The sequence below is a fragment of the Mesocricetus auratus genome, unplaced genomic scaffold (genome assembly GCF_017639785.1).
Source record: "Mesocricetus auratus isolate SY011 unplaced genomic scaffold, BCM_Maur_2.0 Super-Scaffold_100047, whole genome shotgun sequence".
Lineage (NCBI taxonomy): Eukaryota > Metazoa > Chordata > Mammalia > Rodentia > Cricetidae > Mesocricetus > Mesocricetus auratus.
The window spans coordinates 406,988-428,561 of record NW_024429224.1 but is presented as its reverse complement, the minus strand read 5'-3'; the positions used below and the strand labels follow the sequence as shown (position 1 = coordinate 428,561).

General features: G+C 41.9%; 1 protein-coding gene across 1 annotated transcript; it reads left to right on the top strand.

The window, feature by feature from the left end:
* Nucleotides 1-1,224: 1,224 nt before the first annotated feature.
* LOC121136045 (complement C5-like) lies at nucleotides 1,225-21,248 on the top strand. The gene is made up of 10 exons (XM_040735586.1): nucleotides 1,225-1,313; nucleotides 6,946-7,138; nucleotides 12,130-12,292; nucleotides 16,157-16,227; nucleotides 16,538-16,629; nucleotides 18,979-19,061; nucleotides 19,320-19,382; nucleotides 19,708-19,770; nucleotides 20,121-20,321; nucleotides 21,193-21,248. The coding sequence occupies exons 1-10, from the start codon at nucleotides 1,225-1,227 to the stop codon at nucleotides 21,246-21,248; spliced, it is 1,074 nt and encodes a 357-aa protein (XP_040591520.1).
* Nucleotides 21,249-21,574: the final 326 nt, after the last annotated feature.

The window sequence follows — 21,574 nt, the reverse complement described above, 5'->3', positions numbered from 1 at the left end:
CCTGGAGATTTTCACTAAGCGACCCCTTTGACATTCCTTCTGCAAGAACATTTGACAGTGTAGGGGATTGTGTTACTCTGAAAGCTCTACTGCCATCTAGTGGGTGGAAGCCAGGTTTGCTGCTAAGCAGCCTGCAGTGCCCATAGCAAGAATCAGCCATTACCCCTACCTTGTCGTGGTGCTGTTGTGAAGAAACATTAATATTGCCTGTGTTGCTTTTCTTCTATTAGCCACAGTTGAAAAAAGGACCCTGAGAGTTGCAAAATCTGAGAATGCTAAAGGTTTGTGTGCTGAGTTACGAAAGTACTGGTTGCTGTGAAATCTGACCTGAGGAGTTGTTTTGGCTCTCAATCTTTGCCACTGTGTTTGTTTCAATCCTAGTGATACTGTGAATCCGTGCACAAAATGAATACGAAACAAGAAACATAAATTATCTTTGTGTGGCTACAAGCTTGGGACCAGTGTGAAAAAAGAACATCACATATGCTTCATGTTTTTTTTTTCCTTATATGGTTTCATTTTTGCCCAAATGATGGCAAATGTACTTTCTTTTAATTAGATTCATTTTTCACAGCCCAGATGAATCATATCACAGATGTTTTTTTGAAATAGACGTGCTAGGTTGTCAGACAGCATTAGTCAGTTTTTGTCACTTTGGTGACACTTTCAGTGAAATTTGCACATCAGTTTCTGCTTTGTGCTCCTTTAACCCTCTAACTAATATAAAAGTGCTGGTAAATTATAGCTGAGGTGCTATGGACAGCTGATGGCTGCCAGGGTAAAAATGCCAGTTTTTTAACTGGTGTAGCCCCTGAGAAATTGACTATGTTCCAATGCATAGTCTCACACAGTATGATATATGTGTGTCTATGTATTAACGTGTGTGTGTGTGTGTGTGTGTGTGTGTGTGTGTGTGACCTGATCTAGAGAAGAAGGCAAAGGCAGCAGGACTCTTGCTGTGAAGGGCTGAGCCTCTCTCCACAGGACTGGGCTCCCACATTGAGTCTTTATTCTGTATTAATTAAGGTAAGTGTCCTGTTGCAAATTCCTACACAATACCTCTGCCTGTGTTCCCGGGCATGCAAGAGTGTTTCTGTTCTGATTTCAGTCGTCTTAATGTATCGATCCCTTTTCCCGCTGTTAATGAGTAACACAACCTCATTGATCCCAAAATTCCACGTTCACTTTCCTTAAGCAGAAAGTAACTTCGGGAGGTGACATAAAATGATTTTGATACCATCTCAAGCCATGGGCTTTTGGGGAATACTTCTGGTTTTGGTCTTCCTGGAGAACAGTTGGGGACAGGAACAGATGTAAGTCAAGGAAAGCATCTTCATTTCCTAGTGCGTGTCAGTAGTGGTGTGACCAGTAGTCATCAGATGGTGGGACTCTGACCCACCAGGTGTGTGTGCTCATCTGAACGAGAGAGCGGTGGGAGCGCTTGATCAATGGGTGCTAACACACAACAGCTCTTGTGTGATCACTCGCATCGCTATTCAACAAAAACTTAACCATCAAACAATATATATGCAAATGGGTGACTCTATGTACATAATACACTTTTTATGCTTTTTGTTTTGCTCTTTTGTATTTGGTGCTTAGTTTCTTGGTGTGTGTGTTTTTTTTAAAGATTTGTTTATTTATCATGCATACCCTGTTCTGCTTGGATGCCAGAAGAAGGTACCAGATCTCATTACAGATGGTTGTGAGCCACCATGTGGTTGCTGGGAATTGAACTCAGGTCCTCTGTAAGAGCAGACAGTACTCTTAACCTCTGAGCCATCTCTCCAGCCCATCTTTGTGGGTTTTTTAAAAGTGATTTTGCTACAGTAAAGCCATAGTTATTTGGGGATTAGCTCCTTTTTAAATTTAATTTATTTTAATTTTTTAAAATATTCATACAATATATTTTGATAATATTTTTTCACCTCCCCCAATTCCTTCTAGATCTTCCCCTACCCAACTTTATGTCCTTTTTCTTGCATAAAAAGACAAACAAACAAAAAAGCAGTAGTGTCGGAACTAGGGTCAGAAGCTGGGCTCCCATGATTCGGGTGGAGAAATACTCTGAATTCTTTGTACAATGCTGTGTGGGCCCTTCTGAAAAGTGACTAAGTGTATCATGAACAGCATGGGAACGACCGCTTACTGGAGAAGCTGTTGAGCATGCACTCCGCGGCAGGTGGTGAGGTGTGACAGGTGGACGAGCTTTCGTCGTAGCGGGAGAATGGGGTACTACACAAATGATCAAATAGAGTTGCATCAGTGAGGATGTGGGGGCGGGGGATAAAGGTGTACAAAAAGACATAGAAGTCAAAGGTCAGAAGTGAAGGGTCAAGCCTTGCACACACCTGGGGAAAGCATTCCAGAGTAACGTTCCTGCCTCTCTGCACGCTGGGGGCCTGATCCTCGGCTGCTTGTTAAAGAATCTAAAAAGATGGAATTGCTCAAATGGGTGCACTATGTTGCAGACACATCAGCGAAGACCAAAATGTGTATGAAGGATGACCACGGCTAGATTTAAGGGCTTTGACACTGAGTGTGCCATGGCTCGCCTCCATCACACCGACTACGGGAAGAACACCTGAACACTGAAACTGAGGCAGTCTGTGATTCCTAAGATTTTTTCTCTTTTCAAAAATCTTAGTAAGTCTGGTTTAGAACAGTTGTTGAAAGTTTTAATTCTGGAAACAGACTGCTCACCTTAAGTTTTTAATTCTATAACTGGCTATGTTTATGGCATAGGACAAATGAATAACAGTTTGGTAGTCATACAACGAGAGCAATAGTGACACCCTCTGTACCAAATGTTGTAGCAATACAGTGACTGAAATATGTATACCATGCTGATAGTTAGTGATGTATATATATCACATCATACTGAGGAGAATGGCACAGTGAGTGACGTATATCACATGCTGAAAATGACAGTGAGTGATATATATTTAATATGCTGAGTGACACAGTGAGTGACTCTCTATATATACATATATACATATATGTATATATATATAACATAGTGAGAATGATAGTGAGTGACATGCATCATGTTGAGACTGGGTCTTGCTCATAGGAACGTTTCAGTAAATTGATCCTATTACCCGTTCTCATTTTCTGTGTCTCTGCTAAGCATATATAGCAGATGAGTAGGTTTACAGACTCTTCAATTGATCTGTACCTGTCTCCAAATTACTTGTGTAGAACTGCCAGATTTGGTAAAGGTCTTAATTACTGACTAACTTTATTGTTACAAAAGACTTGCCGATTGGTGAAACTCATAGCTTAAGTTGTAACTTAAAATATGACAATATAACTTAAAATATTATAATGTTGGTAGGTACCTGCAATAATTCTTAGGTTGGGTATTGTGTGTGCACCCTCTCTGTTGGCAGCGTCGCACACCTTTAACCCCAGCAGCTTGGAAGGCAGAGGCAGGCAGATCTCTGTGAGTTCCATGCTAGCCTGGGTGTGGAATGATTAATCCTCTTGTATACTGTAAAGATTTGTCACTCGAATTGGTTTAATAAAATGCTGATTGGCCAGTAGCCAGGCAGGAAGTATAGGTGGGGTGACCAAACTAAGAACGCTGGGAAGAGGAAGAGTGGAGTCAGGAGTCGCTAGCCAGAGGCAGAGGAAGCGAGATGAGAATGCCTTACTGAGAAATGGAATCAAGCCACGTGCTAAACATAGCTAAGAATTATGGGTTAATTTAAGTGTAAGAGCTAGTTGGTAATAAAGCTAGCTACCAGCTAAGCATTTATAATTCATATAAGCCTCTGCGTGGTAACTTGGGAAGTGGCTGCTGAGTACTGGAGTTGCTAGTGGGGCAGTAAGTTTCATCTACACAGTCTGGTCTACCGAGTGAGTTCCAGGACAGCCAGAGCTGTTACCCAGAGAAACCCTGTCTCGAAAAACAAAACACGAGAGAAGAGAGAGAGAGAGAGAGAGAGAGAGAGAGAGAGAGCCAGGGTCTGAGCCCTTTGGGATTAATGCATAATTCTCTTCTTTATGGTAGATATCTAGTTCTATTCAAATTAGATGCTCTTGTGACGTATATTTGTTTTTATTTTTGTAAGTTTCCACTTAATGAGACAATGAAGAAAATCACGAGTTTTTTTTTTAATTTTATTTTCCAGTTTAAATTTAGATAAGAAACAAGTCAGTTCCAGGTCCCTCTCCCATTCCCTCCCTTCCTCCCGTGCCCTCCCCCCCCCCGTTATCCCCTCATTTCTCCAGGGAGGGTGAGGCCCTCCATGGGGGTGTGCATAGTCTGTCATTTCATATAGGGCAGGGCCTAAACCCTTCCCCAAGAGTTCTGGGTGAGAGTGCACCTCACATTGTTCTATGGGAGTCCAAAGTCCATGTGTATACTTGGGATGGGTACTGATCTGCTGCCCAAGGCTCAGTAGATTCCCTAGGCCTCTTCACTGACACCCAGATTCAGGGGGTCTTGATCGGTCCCATGCTGGCTTCCCAGGCTAATGCCTGGGATTCAAGAGTTAACCTTTGTCTGGTCAGCTGTTTCTGGGGGTTAAACCAGCCCAGTCTTAATCCCTTTGATCATCAGTCCTCCCTCTCTGTTACTGGTTTTCTTGAGTTCAGCTCAGTACTTAACCAAGGGAGTCTGCCTCTTCTTCGATCAGCCACTAAATAAAGTTTCTGTTTCCCAGACTCTCTGGCCATAGGATTGTAGGCTGGCACTCCCCAGATCTATGTCTAAAATCCATATATGAGAGAGTACATGCCATGTTTCTCTTTTTGTGACTGGGTTACCTCACTCAGGATGGTTTCTTCTAGTGTCATCCATTTGCCTGCGAATCTCATGATTCCATTATTTTTTTCTGCTGAATAGTACTCCATTGTGTAGATGTACCACATTTTCTCTATCCACTCTTCAGGTGAGGGACATCTAGGTTGCTTCCACGTTCTGGCAATTACAAATAAAGCTGCTATGAACATAGTGGAACAGACATCTTTGTTGTATGAATGGGCATCTTTTGGATATATGCCTAAGAGTGGAGTTGCTGGGTCTTGTGGTAGGTTTATTCCCATTTTTCTGAGGAATCTCCACACTGATTTCCAAAGTGGCTGAACCAGTTGGCACTCCCACCAGCAATGGAGGAGTGTCCCCCTTTCACCACATCCTCTCCAGCATAAATTGTCATTGGTGTTTTTGATTTTAGCCATTCTGACAGGGGTGAGATGGTATCTGAGAGTTGTTTTGATTTGCATTTCCCGGATGGCTAAGGATGTTGAGCACTTTCTCAAGTGCCTCTCAGCCATTTTAGACTCCTCTATTGAAAACTCTCTATTTAGTTCTGCAGCCCACTTTTTAATAGGGTCCTTTGGTGTTTTGGAGACTTGCTTCTTGAGTTCTTTGTAAATTTTGGAGATCAACCCTCTGTCAGATGTGGGATTAGTGAATATTTTTTCCCATTCTGTGGGCTGCCTTTTTGTCTTGCTGACTGTGTCCTTTGCCTTACAGAAGCTTCTCAGTTTCAGTAGGTCCCATTTATTAATTGTTGATCTTACTGCCTGTGCTACTGGTGTTATGTTCAGGAAGCTGTCTCCTGTACCAATTCGTTCAAGGGTACCACCCACTTTCTCTTCTAAGAGGTTCAGTGTGGCTGGATTTATGTTGAGGTCTTTGATCCATTTGGACTTAAGTTTTGTGCATGGCGATAGACATGGATCGATCTGCATTCTTCTACATGCCAGTCTCCAATTATGCCAGCACCATTTGTTGAAGATGCTTTCTTTATTCCATTGTATATTTTTAGCTTCTTTGTCAAAGATCAGATGTTCGTACGTGTGTGGGTTAATACCCGGGAAAATCACGAGTTTTAAAATTTGTGTTTCAAAACCAGATGTTGCTGGGTGTGGTGTCACCTGTGTTTAATCCAAGCACTCAGGAGGCAGAGGCAGGAGGATCTCTGAATTGGAGGCAAGTCAGGTCTACTATGAAGAGAAGCCCTGTCTGAAAAAAATCAAAAACAGACAAAAACAAAAAAGGATAAACAAACAAGTGTTCCAAAGCTTGCCTACAATTCTAGTTTTGTATAAATTCCATCTAAAAACTGAAGAGTCTACAATTGTAGACTTGTAACCTTGACCCCAGTTATAAACAGAAGCTTGAGCACTCTGAGTACAAAGTCCTGCCTTGTTCACTTATAAACCATGTGGCCTTGATCAAATTACTTTTGCTAACATGAACATATGAATAATAGTAGTAGCCGGGGCATCCCTGACTTTCTGTGGGGAGTGAATGAGCTCTGTAAACTCCTCTCAGAGTCCAGACAAGCCAGCCTCACACAGCGGCCTTCGGTGTGTAGACATTTCTCTGGCTTGTTTGTATGGCAGATTTATCTCTACCCACTGATGTTAATGCATTTCTGAGATCACTTCTTCCACCTACTTCAGTGAGGGTCATTACTTCTTGAGTAGGCACTTGCTGATGATTTATAGACATGTTCTTATTTAGCACACCACCGCAAAAGGTGACAAAAGCTATATCTCACTCGGCCATCAGAAGACAAAGATGGCATTCAGCTACTAGTGCCTATTTGATACTTTAAGTCATTGTGTGTGGGGGGAGGGACCAACTTACATACTCCAGCAAACCTTGTTTTTTTGTGTTTTTATTCTTACACCAGCACATGTAATGTTGATGCCTTTATGGCCTTATCCAGTGCTCTGCAGGTGGAGGAGGCCAGAGACCCACTCTTGTTACCTTTTTAACTGTGAACCAAATCCCACACTCTGTTTTTCAGGACTCAATTTCAAGTTATTTCCTCTCAGAAATTATGCTGAGTTTGTCACAGATCACACAAGCAAATTATAGTTTCTAAACATAACGATTAAGAAGAAAATACATCTACAGTGAGATGAGCATGAACCAGAAGGAGTGTATCACCAAAGCTACTGCATCTTGTCGTGTTTCCACAGATTCCTCATTTCAGCACCAGTGGTCTTCCGCATCGGAGTGCCGGCAAATGTCACAGTCCAAGCCCACGGCCACACTGAGGCCTTTGATGCAACCATCTCTGTAAAAAGTTATCCTGATGAAAACGTCAGTTACTCTTCGGGCTCTGTTAATTTGTCACCAGAAAATAAATTCCAAAACTCTGCCATCTTAACAGTATGTATTTGTCTTTCCTCTTAAAATATATACACACAATATTTTTGTTAAAATATGTATAATTTTGGATACTGTTAGCACAGATCTAGTCACTTGTATTGAAAGACCCCAGTAGGGATACTTTCACGGAAGGGAGACCCGAACCCAAGGAACAACGAGACCACGAGCTTGGATGCAACAGCAAGAGGCTTTATTGATAATACACGGGTACCCGGGGCGTCTCAGTCTCGGGAACTGAGAGCCCCGAGCTGGGGACTCAGGGGTTCTTTTATAGCAAAAAGCGCAGTACAGAAGCGAGAAGCCTAGTAACAGGACCCTGATTGGGCAATTGAGGTTTTTCTTGGAATTCAAGTCTTGGCCCTATCTGAGGAACAATAGGTCTCTATGCTTGCCCAATCTTGCTGAGCTGGCCATCTGGTCGCTCGCAGACATCTCTGTGTCCTTGGGCTGAGCACCCAGCCTGTGTCCTTGTGCTGAGCTCCCTTCTGATAGGCAATGACTATGCAGCTGGGGGGGGAACGGAATTTTCCATAAGCCTCAGCTGCCTGTTAGACTGGGCTAGGGTCTTTCAGTATCAGTCTACCGCTGTATAATTATTAGATGATTATCACTAACTGGTAACAAGCTGAGTTTAACAAAGTTACTTTTTTAAAGGATTCATTTTTATTTATGTGGATGTGCCTGTGTGAGTCTGTGTGTATGTATGTTTATGTGTTCAAGAAAGTCAGGGGTCTTTTACCCAATTTCTAGGGATAATTCTACTATAAGTTGACCATGCGTTTAACATCTGCTTCACAAAAGGTGAGTGCATGCCACATGTGACTGTGGTGAGAGCTTCCTGAAGGCAGAACCAGCCAGTCTAGGGTGGGCAAGTCCTGTGGCATTTGGAACCCAGGTGCTTCTGGAGTTTGGGGCCTGTGGAGTTTGCAGCAGAGAGGCTGCAACAACAACAAAAATCCCAAACTCTTGCTTTGAGGCTTAGGGAAAAAGAGAACCTAGCCAGCGGGGTGGGAACTCCTGAGGGAGCCTGTGTGCAGTTCTGGTCTGTACTGGTGGAGGCAGAGGCACAGGCAAGCAGTTTTTGTTTTTGTTTTTGTTTTGTGAATTCATGCCTTAATGTTGGGCACCAACGTACCTTAATGTTGGACACCAAAATGTATCACGAGTTTTAACAGGTCTTAATAATAAAGGCCCAGAGTCAGAAATAGGGGTAAATGCTGAAAGATCGTGGAGGTAAAGGAATAAACACAGTCACACCTTCCCTCCTCAACTTCCCAGCGGAGGAGACACTGAGGTCCTGTCTCCTCCACCCAAGTTCCTCTCTCCACCCAGCCATCTCACTTCCTGTCTGTCTGTGCAGACCTCCTTCTGTGGTTAGCTAGTGATTAGCTCTGCCCTCTGACCTGCAGGCAAGCTTCATTTGTTAGAGTACAAGCCAGATATCTCACAACCCGGGTCCTCTGCAGGAGCAGCAAGTCCCCCTAACCACTGAGCTGTCTTTCCAGTCCCTGAGATGAACAATATTCTAAACCGACAACTGTGTCGGCTTTTTGAGCCATGCATGTAAATGTTAAGACTTCTACTGGAAAATAAGAATGTATCAATGTGGAAACATTTGGAAGTGAGTTAGAAATAATTTTGCCTATGAAATTATCACTAGAAACAGTAAGGAAACAAAACCATGCATGCTTTTGACGTTTGTCTGTGAGAATTATCATTAAAAGCAGTAAAGAAAGGTAAGTGGAGCCGGGCGGTGGTGGCGCACGCCTTTAATCCCAGCACTCGGGAGGCAGAGGCAGGCAGATCTCTGTGAGTTCGAGGCCAGGCTGGACCGACAGCCTCGAAAACAATACAGAGAAACCCTGTCTCGAAAAACCAAAAAAAAAAAGAGAATTATCATTAAAAGCAGTAAAGAAAGGTAAGTGGTAAGTGCATGGGGGGCGGGGCCAAATGCACGTGGGGGGGGGCGGGGCCAGGTCTCATGCTAGGCCAGCACTCTACCACTGACCTACAGCTACAGGCCCCATAAATGACTGGTTACTACAGTGAGCAGCGCTCACTGATACTCAGCGAGAGAAACAGCAGGCTTAAGCAAATGCCCTTTTCTTTTGTGAAGATATTTCCAGATGGGGGGACCCATAGTTCAGCAGTAGAGCGTTTGCTTGGCATGGTGTGAGGCCCTGGGTTCAAGCCCCAGCACTGCAAAGACTCATTTTAGTGCAGATTGTTAACAAAAGTATTTGCATCCCATCTTACTAAAACTCTGATAAAAGAAAACCAGAAAAATGAGAGAACCTCAGCTTTAGAAGAGGCTCTGTGACTCCATAGAAATGGAAATATATGAGGAAAAGGAAAAAGGAAAATGTTACAAGGGGCCTAATGTTGGAGTTCTATGGGCTTTCTAACATTTTCAGGTTTTTATTTTTAATATTAAGGTCTTCAAATTAGAAAAGTTCTTTATGTGTGGGTCTGCATATGTGCCTCATGTGTACTATGTACATGCGGGCCCTCAGAGGCAGGCCAGTCACATCCTTGGACACTGTAGTGACAGGTGGTTGTGAGCTGCATGATGTGGGGCTGGAAACCAAGTCCAGGTCCTACTCAGGTTCTCAAACACTGAGCCATCTCCACAGTCCCAGTGTTAGTTTTTAAGTATCTAAAAACCATAGGTGTAAGATTTCTGCTTAATTCAAGTATATAGATAGATGATAGATCAACCAATCTACAGATAGATGATAGATATTTGAAATATTTATACATATTTCACATTGCAAATGATTTTTATTGCATTGTAAACAACAAAATGTTAAGTATATGAATCTTCTGTATCCATTATTCTTTAATGGTAATATATATATTACTCGTATTGGGAAACATTGCTGGGAATCAATTCTAACCAAACATAAGAATTATTTCATCAATGCTTTTGAGAATAAATGTTCTAATCTCTGTAAAAATGGTTTCCCAAGTATTGGTTTATGAAAATTTAAAGTTGATTTCCCCAAACTCTTACTTTCTGTGGCCACTCTATTATGAGGTATGGTAGCCACTAGCCACATTTGTTTTTTAAATCATTCAATTAAACGTAACTGGTGTAATACTTGAGGTACTCACTGGTACTAGCCATGTGTTTGGACAGCACAGTTACAGGACATGTCCTTCACCACAGGAATCCCACTGAGTTATGCTTATTGGTCATCTCAGGAGCCTGAGGATCATGGAGGAATCATAAACATTTATACACCTGTACTTAATTTTATGTTACCACTACAAAGTATATTTTTGACAATTAAACGTGTTGTCTCAGTCTTGTCCTTGAGTCCACTTTTTCAATTGAATTATCCACAATTAATGAATACTGTTTTTGTTTTCAATAATCCTGACTGCAGTTTCCCCTCTCTCCACTCCTCCTGTTTCTCCACCACCACAGCCGCCTTCCATTTCCCCCAGATCCACTCCTGCTCCATTTCTCTTCAGGAAAGGGCAGGCCTCCCAGGATATCCACTGGGCATGGCATAGCGAGATATGATAACTCTAGGCATGAACCCCATTTTAAGGTTGTGCAAGGCAAACCAGTAGGAGGAAAAGGGTCCCAAGAGCCTGTGAAAGAGTCAGAGACACCCCCACTCCCACAGCCGTACCACAAAATATCAAGCTAGAAGCCATGGTAGAAGCTATAGTATTGTTTTAAATAGAGATAGAACACAAAGACATCTATAGTTCATCTCAGCACAGAAAATCGATAGTTTGTTTTTTACTGCTTCCAAACTTTTGTAATGATCTCAATGCAGTTGATTTTAGTGATTAACTTTTTAGTGTTTCTGAACCCTAGATTTTCATGGAAATACGCTTTCCTTTGATGATCTGTGTTAATATATGCAATCCCCATATCACTGAATATAAAGGTGATGATGGTAATGACATAGGCAAACTTGAATGTGTGTCTATGATGTGGGCACAGAGGCTGTGGTGTGATGAGAAGTGTCCATGCCATTGACAGGACACTGCACAGAGAATAGAGAAACCAATCCACCCAGAAGCTGATAAGGTGAATGTTTCTTACAAATTTCTATTACAGTTAACAGTCATATAACAGTTCTGTTAAATATATCTGAAATGGCACCAAAAAGGTTTCTGACTGCTTAGTGCTAAAATGTTATTGTGATACAAGACTATGAAGGGAATTTGACAAACTAAGTTTTTTTTCCTGTAGTGGTTTCAGTAAGTTTGCTTGGTTGATTATGTTTCAGATTTTCACCTTGTAGTCGTAGACAGACTTGAAAACAAGATCTTCCTGCCTCAGCTTCTCAAGTGCTGTACTGTAGTACTATTTATTATTATTACTATTATTATTATTAATTGTTATTTTTCAAGACAAGGCTGGGAAAAGGAACAACCTAGAGAGGGTGAGATGTTGCCACCTGCTTAGACAGAGAGTCATCACCAAAACCATTGAGGACACCAACAAGATGGTTTGGCATACCAAATGCTAATCTTAGCCTATAAGGATATACTAATAGCTTTGGCTGTCCTAAAATTAGCTTTGTAGATCTTGAACTGACAGAGTCCGGCCTTCCTCTGCCTCCCAAATGCTTGGATTCAGGGTGTGAACCACTAAAACAGGCTCATTATTATCTTTTAAAATCCATGTGTATGGGTATTTTTCCCTGCATGTAGGTTTGGGTACCATTGTGTTCAATAACCACAGAGGACAGAAGAGGGCCTAGGATCCCTGGAACTGGAGTCAGAGGTGGTTTCAGCTGCCATGTGGGTGATGGGAACTCAACCTTTGTCTACTGGGAGATCTACCAGTGCTCTTAACTACTGAGCCATCTCTCCAGCCCAGTGCACCTCTTTGAAAATGATGAAATGCACAAACTCAGTTTTAGTCTTATGAGATTAGAGTGGTTGTTTTTTTCTTTCAGTATCAGCATGCTTTAGGACTCTACATTCACACTTTCTAATCATGGTGTTTGTTTGTTGTTTTACAGGTTCAGGCCAAACAGTTGGCTGAAGGACCAAGCTCATATTCATATGTGTATTTGGAAGTTGTGTCGAAGCATTTTTCAAAATCGGAAAAAATGCCAGTCCTCCATGACAATGGCTCTCTCTTCATCCATACTGACAAGCCTGTCTACATGCCACAGCAGCCCGGTAGAGTATCTGATGCCCCTTTCAGGGGAGAATGACATAAACATGTGGAACTTGTAGCATTTGAAATTGAGTGGAGACAGGTTTCTACTTTACTTAAGAGAAGCTCAAATCCTAACGACATTTATAGGCTCAAATAGCATTTTCATTTTTAATTTATAAAGGAATTGCTAAATAAATAACATAACCAATGATTGCTTTATCTGCCCTGCTAGAGAATTTATTCATCAAAAATACAGAACACATAATTGAAAATGCAATTTTGGCACTGAGAAATGATTTATCTTAAACCTTGTTTATAAAACATTGTTGGATTCAGTAGCTTGTCCCAAAGTTGTAAAAGAAATCCAAATGAGGAGAATTAGAAATCTGGTAGACACTACCGTAGCTCACAGAAATGCCCAGACGCTGATGGCCAAGGTTAGCCACATAAGAACGTGTCTGTTAAGCAGCGTTTAACATCTGCAGTTTTACTGTGGAGGGGATGTCAGTAAAGACACTGTGATCAAGGGAAGTCTATGTTTCCCCCAAAGAAACGACAATCAGACACAGAAATCAGGCCGGCATTGCTTGTGAAACCTCTGTCTTCTCACCTGCCACTTGCCATCTCCTGACAATTAGAGACATCTGTCCAAAACGGGCATGTGTTGGGAGGAGGCTGAGAAGTTTCATTGATGGTTTTCATCATATTCAGGGGAAGGACTCATAGAAGAAGCAGAATTGGCATGCTTTGTTCTGTTTTAACCTTGTGTATAGTAGAGAACTTCTACTTTTGGCCAACACTGGTGATGTCCACAGTGAGGTGTAACAGGGCGGTGTGGTCATCATCCCATTTGGCAGGAGCACCTGTTACACTGTCTTGGAAAGAAAGACATGGGCAGGGTGAGGACATTGCCACCAGCTGACACAGAGAGTCATTGCTGCAAATGCTGATCTGACTCCAACAAGACAACTTGGTACAGGAGATGGTAATCTCTGTTTGTGAAGTTATTTTAAAGTCCTTTATCCTACTGGTGTATTTAATGTGAAGATACTTGAAGGATTATAGCTTAAGCATCTTTGACTAAAAGCTCAAGTCTCCCAGACTCTCTAGGATGAAGGACCTTAGAATGTTGTCCAGAGTCTTTCAGTTCTTTGTAGCCCGTGTCCCGCCCTCTCCCCAGCTCCCTTCCCTACTGTACCCCACAGCCGACCGTGGACTCCAGTCATCCTGACCTTAGTTCAGGTCTCTTCCCACCACTCTCATCCATATGGAGGTGGGCACCACGTGCTGTTTCCTCTGCACAGTGCATTTCTCTCCTTTCCTTTGCCTCAGGACCTCCTGCTGGTCCCCCTGTACTCAGGGATCCCTACAGACCCTGTAGTCACGGCTTGCACTGCCACCCTCTCACATTTCCAGTCTTTCTGTCTCCTCTCCTTTTGTCAGGGCCAGGCATAGAACTCCAGGGTCTCCTGCATCCCAGGCAAGGGCTGCATCACTGAGATAGGACCTCAGACCTCTCTTGTCCTCTCCAAACCTAGGGAGTGTCCTTACAGCACCCATGCTCCTGGGAACTTACTTAAGTGTATTCTTTCTCTCCTACAGAACATTGCAAGGCATCTGTGTGTGAATATTTCACCACTATTATTTCGATGTTTAGCACAGTGAAGACATTTCAATTAAGTCTTGGCTTCAATATACAGATTTTATTGATCTTGCCCCTGATATACTAAGATTCATAGTCTATGTTAACATAAATAAGGTTTAAAACTCTGCAAAAAGTCACTGAAATCATAATCATAGCTTAAACATTTGTTGCTTCTTTTGTGCTGAGTCATGTGGAGACTGTCCTCTTTGTATCTGTGAGTCTTATTGGGAGGCCACACTAATTTTCCAGAATTACAAATGATGTACAAAAGTCAAGCTATCTCAGAGCAGGGAAGTGGAGGCAGTCAGACAAGACCACAGTTTGGAAATTCAGAATCGTAGCTTTGTCCACAGGCTGCTAACTTTTCCTTCTTGCCCCCTGGACAGGAAGGCAGGTTGTCCATTGAAGGGGGACTCTGAGGTAGAGACAGCCAGGAAGGAAGGAAAGGGCAGAGTGTGGGTGATTTACTCTCATGCTGGTCTTACCTGGTTGCCTTGGTAAGGCAGTTTTAATGGGGGGTCTTTGTAGGGCTTACACAGTCCTAGCGAGAGTCGAAGGCTTATAGACTGTTTCTATTTTGGTGTGTGGGTTAAGACTTGGCTATGAAATGAACTGAAAACTCTGGAGGAATGAAAATGTGTCACTGTGCCCCTGCTGAGTTAAAAGCTCTAATGATACTGTGCAGTGTAGGCAAACACATTTCTGAGATTTTGTACGCGCTTCTGCTCCATGGCATCTTTCAATCTGTTCCATTAGGTCCCCTGATCTTATGTGTGTGGTTTGTTTTAGCTGTACAGCTCAGTGATGGGCAGCCCATGGTCATGTAGTCTCTGTATTTTGAATTGTGAATCTTTGTAGTTGAGATACCAGCATAGATGGGGCAGATTTTGGAGACCTCACCTAGATGAAGAGTGATAGGCAGTCAGCGGCTGCGGAGAGGGTGAGTTGGGTTTATCCAGGAATGAATTCCCACAGCTGATGAAATCCTGAGTAGTCAGCCCTAAACACATGAGCATAAGAGTAATATTAGATGAGTGTGTGTGTGTGTGTAAGTATAACAATATCAGGGATGCAATTATAGTATTCCTGATTGTAATTCTAAAAAATAAAACCTTTTAAGTTAAAAAATACTGAGCACAATAAGCAAAGACAAGGAAGATGTTTTAAGGTATCAAATTTAAACTTGTACAGATGAAAAACTACATGGTAAGAGATGAAAATGCATCCAATATTCACCTAAATTTTCATCTGTGAACCTTTCTTTAGAGACAGGATTTATGTGCCTCTGGTTGTCTTTGAACCTGCTTTGTAGACTAGGCTGGCCTCCAACTCACAGAGATCTTTCGTCGTGTGCCTCCCGAGTGTTGGGATTAAAAGTGTGTGCCACCTCACCACCTGGATCTGTGTGCCTATTTTAAAATGAATAAAAATGGATAAGAAAATGAAAATAAATCAGCTTTGATACACATACAAAATGTAAAAATAGAGGACCTTGTAGGGTTTGGTTTTACAAGTCTATAATCCCAGCACCTGGGAGGCTGATGAGCAAGGTCTGTGACTCACAGGCTAACTTGTACTTCTTAGAAAGAAAATAGAGTGATACGCCTTTGTGAAAGAGTGTTTGCCTGGAATGTTGAAATACCAGCCGTTCTGGGATGCAGCTACTATTCTCTTAATGAGGAGAGAGCACCCACAGGACCTGGGGCAGCAAATGTAACAAAAATCACATGATCACAGTGCCTTATCTTCACAAACACCATCTTGCCATTTAACAATTCAGTCCTAATGTAAAGCAGCACTGTATGTTTTCATATAGCTTATGGTAGAACTCACCCTTTTGATATTATGAAATTCCCAATAATGGTTACCCAATGACAAATATAATTAATTTTATACTATATGCATGTTCCCAGCAAGTTGTATGTAAGCATTTTCATAAAGTGAACTGTCTTGCTCACTAGTAGTAAGTCTTGAGGAATTGCTTTAAAGTGAAGGAATCTTTATTAATACAAATGTTTACCAACAACTTTCTTTTAAATACATATTTTCCTATAAGGGTACTTACAGTTTTTGATAAGATTTATCTCATTGAAGAGGTTTTTAAACTATTTTATTTTATTAATCTTTGAGAATGTCTCCCAATATATTTTATATGATTTTCACCCTGAAGTAGTTTGTCTCAAAAATTAGAATCGCCCTTGTTTACCAAAGTTTTTGACGATATCACCTTTTCTTGCAGTAAAGGTTGGCATCTATTCCCTGCATGATGAATTAGACGCAGTTACAAAGGAAGCTGTCTTAACTTTCATAGTAAGTATTTCCTCAGTCCCAGGGTACTCCCCTCACAGCTGTATGGACTGAGCAGGGCTGCCCCCTTTCTCAGAATGTCTTGTCACGAGAACAAACTCTTCATAAGTGCTTGCTTGCCCATCTGCTTTCCCATTCAGAGTTGATACGAAGCTGCTCCCCTCTCCATACAGAGTCATATCCTTATAACTCCATACTCCAGCACTGTGGGACAAAACACATCTCTGGTCTTTAGACAATCACCCGGTCCCAGTAATTCTTTTATACAACAGAAAACAAGCTAAGACAGGTGGGTTTTCTTCCTTCCATAAAGGACCCTGAAGGATCAGAAGTTGGCACACTACAAGGAAACAATCATACTGGAATTGTCTCTTTTCCCGACTTCAAGATTCCTTCTAACCCGAAGTATGTAATAGAAACTGTTTTCTGAAAAACACACCCGGGACTTTGGTTGTGAGGTAGAGAAGTGGTAAGTGGAGCTACCCCTGCTGACCCAGGAGCACACAGGTGGCCATGTGAAGCCTTCCAAAGGATGCAGAAGGCACACCCACTTCTCAGCAGAGCAGAGTGGATCCCAGATACCAGACACTTCCCATCACATCAGGAGGCTCAGATCTCCAGGACACTGAAGAAAGAGGCTCACTTAAATCTAGGCATTAGCTATGGCAGATGGAAAAGTCTGTTTCAATAAATGAATACACACACATGCATACACACATATATACACACAGCCAGACACAGCCAACCAAATACACACAGCCAACCAAACACACACACACACACACACAAATACACACATACAAAACAAAAACACAAACACAAAACCACATATACACACAACCAAACACAGACACATACACACACAGTGAGTGAAAGAGAGAAAGTTACGAAAATTTCCTATTCATTCTGTTTAGAGAGAGCAATAAGTTTAGAAGAGAAAAAAATCCTTAAGTAGTCTTTCTGCTTTTTAAAATCTAACAGAGTGTCCATCTATGGGGAGTGTTGGTTTGGACTATATCCTATTGGAAGAACACTTCAGGTGGAGAGAGTTGGGTATCATGAAAACGTGTGTGTGTGGGTGTGTATGTGTGTGTGTGTGTATGTGTGTGAGTGTGTGCACGTTTATGCAGATGTGTAGGAAATTTTATTCTACTTGGCCTCATTTGCCAAGATTTAAGACCAGGTGCATTCTGAAGTTGATGAAATACATATTCAATGTGTGTAAATCACAATAAGAGAGCAAGCTGCCAAACAGAAATGAAACGCTCACAACCCCTGTGTCAAGGGACATAAAGCAGGATGCCTAAGGCAAGGCAGCCACCACACAGATTTTCAGTAGAACCACTTCCCAGCCATTGTTCCTCTGTCCTCTCTGGGGAGTTTGTATTTAGTTTGTTTTGGAAACATTGTTCCTGAAAACATTGGGAGGTTGTGATATTCTGGAAGATTTAAATTATACAATTTTTTAGAGTGCCTTAGGCTTTCTGGTGCAGAACTGAGTTTGTTATGTTATTACGATTCTTATTTCCCAGACTTCTCGTGTCAATGTCCCATGGCGCATTATAGGAATCCATCTCCAGCCTTAGCAGCTTGGTGTCTGTTGTCCTCTTTGCACAGAACATTCCTCTATGGTCCTCTTGCTTGGACATGGGAAGATGATTCTCTTCACAATGCCATCCCTGGATACGATGGAATGTCTACTTTATTCTCTATCTCTACACACATGCCTCGTGTATTTTCTTTTTAGTCTGTGCCTTATTCATTATTTATTTATGTGTCCCGCCCGGTATTAGACTCTAAACCCCTTAAGGGCAAAGCCTTTGTCTACAGAGTTCATTTTAGCTCAGCAATTCAGCATCATAGGCACTTGGTAAAATACTTGGTGAACTGTTGATAGTAGTCATGGTAACCATGACATTCACCTCCATTGATCACATCCCTTATCTGCATGGTAGATATTTTTTCATTTCCCAAAGGAGATGTATGTAGTCAGTTGCCTAATCAAACCTGCTAGGAAAAATGTGTGAACATCTGAACTGGCATGGACTTGAGGCTCTAAAGTCTGTGGTTCTTCTGTCTTGCTCTTTTGTTGTTGTTGTTTGTTTGTTTGTTTTAATCCCAGTGTAGTACTCACTAATTTTGTTTTGCTTGTTTGCTTTTGGTTTTTCAAAACATGGTTTCTCTGTGTTGCCCTGCCTGCCCTTACTCTGTAGACAGTCTGGCCTTGAACTCAGAGATCCACCTGCCTCTGCCACCTGAGTGCTGGGATTAAAGGTAGGTGCCACCATTGTTCAGCCTGACTAACTATTTTTGAATGAAGGTTTTTGAACAGGTTATTTTACTCTTTAAACAAGCCATGCCTTCTTTCCAATACATGCTATCCACAGACTTTATTATCAATTTTTTACTATAAGATGACTTTAACTTATGAATTCTGGGGTTACGTAAAATGCTGAAGTCATTTCTCCAAACAAAATTACTATATTAAGATAAAAGATGTAGGGAAAGTATACAATATGAAAAACTAATTGTTAAACAATTTCTTTTCCTTTTGAGATGCTTAGTTGTCTGATTAGTGTTTAAAAATCTTTCCTCTGAACTTTTACTTAGGGTGTTTGCATGTGTGTGTGTATGTGCGTATGTATGCTCATGTACATATATTCTAACCTCTGAAAATAGAAATGACTGGATTTCCTCTTGATAATTTTGCACTCTTTGGTACTATCTCTGATTTCAAACATCTGGTGTCCACAGATACGGTAGATGGACAATTAAAGCTAAATACAGAGAGGATGATTCAATAAATGGAACCACACACTTTGACGTCAAAGAACACGGTAATCTTCCATATAGATTGGTTTATAAAAGGTTAGTTTTCCCTGGTAATTCTTTTCAGTAATGGAGCTGATGCAAACCCTTCCCAGGTGGGGATGAGGCTCCGGGCCAGGGTGATGGGAAGTCCTGGTTGGGTTAAGGCTGGGGAGTCAGTGCTTGTTAGAGGTTGTAGGAGGCCACAACGATGTAGAACAGAATGCTGTCAGGGAGCTGTTTTAAAAAGATTTTATGCCTTTCCCACACCCTTCTCTCTCTCACAGATAAAGCTTACAAAATAACTCTCATGCCAATACCTGATCTGCAGCACCAAGTGGGAATTCCAGGTACTGGAATGCTTCGGTGGCTGTTTAGGAGCCTGGAGTAATTTGCCTGTCAGTCCCAAGGAAGCTAGCCAGGCTCTGTAGGTCATGTTCATACTAGAAGGGGTGCAGTCTACTGGGGAGCCTGGCATAGGGAGGTTCTTTCTACCTTTATGATGTTAGGAAAAATAAACCATTAGTGTTGAGTCACACAGCTATGTGAACAAAAGATTATCCCTAAGTTGACCAGTGCATTATGGGTGACATCCAAGGGACAAGGTCTGCTTTTATGTACTATGACAACAATGTGACACTGAACACTCTTCCCTATCCATTCTCTTCTTCACAGATGTAGCCCAAGGTGTGAATCTCCAGCCAGAACATTACCTGAAACAGAAAATAGAGGAACAAGGTACTCCACAAGCTGTTAACCACTGTGATTGTAGCATTCACAGACCAGAGAACATAAGACTTGGTCTTTCCCTAATTAACATGCAGCAGGTGGGGGAATGATGCATGTGGGGTTGAGTACATCACTCAGAAATGTCCAGTCTGTAAACTCAGGATTTTATCGGCCACATCCTTAACCTGAGGAAAACAGTTCTTTATTATTTTCATGCCTAAACAATCCAAAATATTTGTTTTGCCCTAACATGTATCTGGTGAGGGAGTCCTTTGATGGCAGAGAAAATAGTCCTTGAGATCCATCCCTACCAGGTGTTGGGCTGTTGGTGATAAGGACTTGTCATTACATCCTTTCAGTTTCTACATACAAACATCCAATGCTAAAGAAGTGTTGTTATGACGGAGCTTTACTTAATACATATGAAACCTGTGAGCAACGAGCTGAACGTGTGATAATAGGTCCCCGCTGTGTCAGAGCCTTCATTACCTGCTGTACCCTGGCAAATGAGATCAGAGCTAATGAGACTTTTAAACAAAACCATGTGGCGAAGCATGACGGTAAGTATGGCATTTTCTATCAGAACCTTGCCAGATCTGTGTAACTTTGCATCAGTAAAGTTCTGTAAGAGGAGCAGTTTTCAGGTCCCAGTTACTGGTAGGAGTTGAAAGGCAGATAACTGTAATGCCCAGAGGAAAAGCCCTTGTGCTTTTGGGAGCTGGAATCCCCCTCTCATGCAGAACACAGCAGCGAACAGGAGCCCAGAGCCAACCTCAGCTCCTGGTGGGGACTCCAAGGAGAGTTCAAACCCTAGTCTCACACAACTACCTGAGATTAAGTGTGTCCCATCAGCACCCGGATGACAAAACCTGATGATTCTGTCACATTGCAGTCACCAAAAGTTGAAGTCTTACTTGGGTGGTAGCAGTACTAGATGTTGCAGGATAAAGGAATTCCTGAACGGTTAAAAAACTTCAAGGACTCTCATTTATATATTGTCTTGAAGAAAACAAACAGGCATAGGGAAGCCCTCTGCTTTCACTCTGAGTAATTTTCTTTAGTAATCATTTCTTTTGTTTGTGAGAATATGATAGAATCACATTATTTCCTCTGCGTCTTTGCTCTCTCCAAAATTGCTCGCACGTCCCTGCATGCTCTTTTTTCATTAATTGCTATTACATTAATATGTATACATATGTATATATGTGTTTATACACATGTATCTCTATAACCTGCTCAGTCTGTATATTTACATGTATGTCTTCAGGAATGACCACTTGGCTTTGCATAAGGAGTTGGCATGCTCTTCCCTGGGGAAGACTATTCCTCCCATCCCAGCATCCTTAGTTATCTGCAGTTCTCTGTGCAGGGTGGAGGCCTTGTGGTCTTTACTCCCTCCACTCTGGCTTCTCCGTTGTTGTTCTTGTTCAGCTCGCATTCGGGCAGTCATGTTGGAAGACTCCATGGTACAGCCTCTGAGTTTCTAGGAGACGAAGTCTCACAGCAAAACCCTGATCCTCTTCTGGCTGCCCAGAGTACCTATACTTACACACACACACACACACACACACACACACACACACACACACACACACACACACACACACAGAGAGAGAGAGAGAGAGAGAGAGAGAGAGAGATGAGCATACAAATGATTAAACTGAAATAGATCTTTACAGAATAAGGAAAGGGTTCATATTAGCATTTGGAGTTTGGGAAACATACATATTTTCCATATAGCAGTTTATTTTTGGCTTTTCATAAACCTACCACATAAAGTCTGATCCCAGTAACACAGGTAAGGAAATAGATT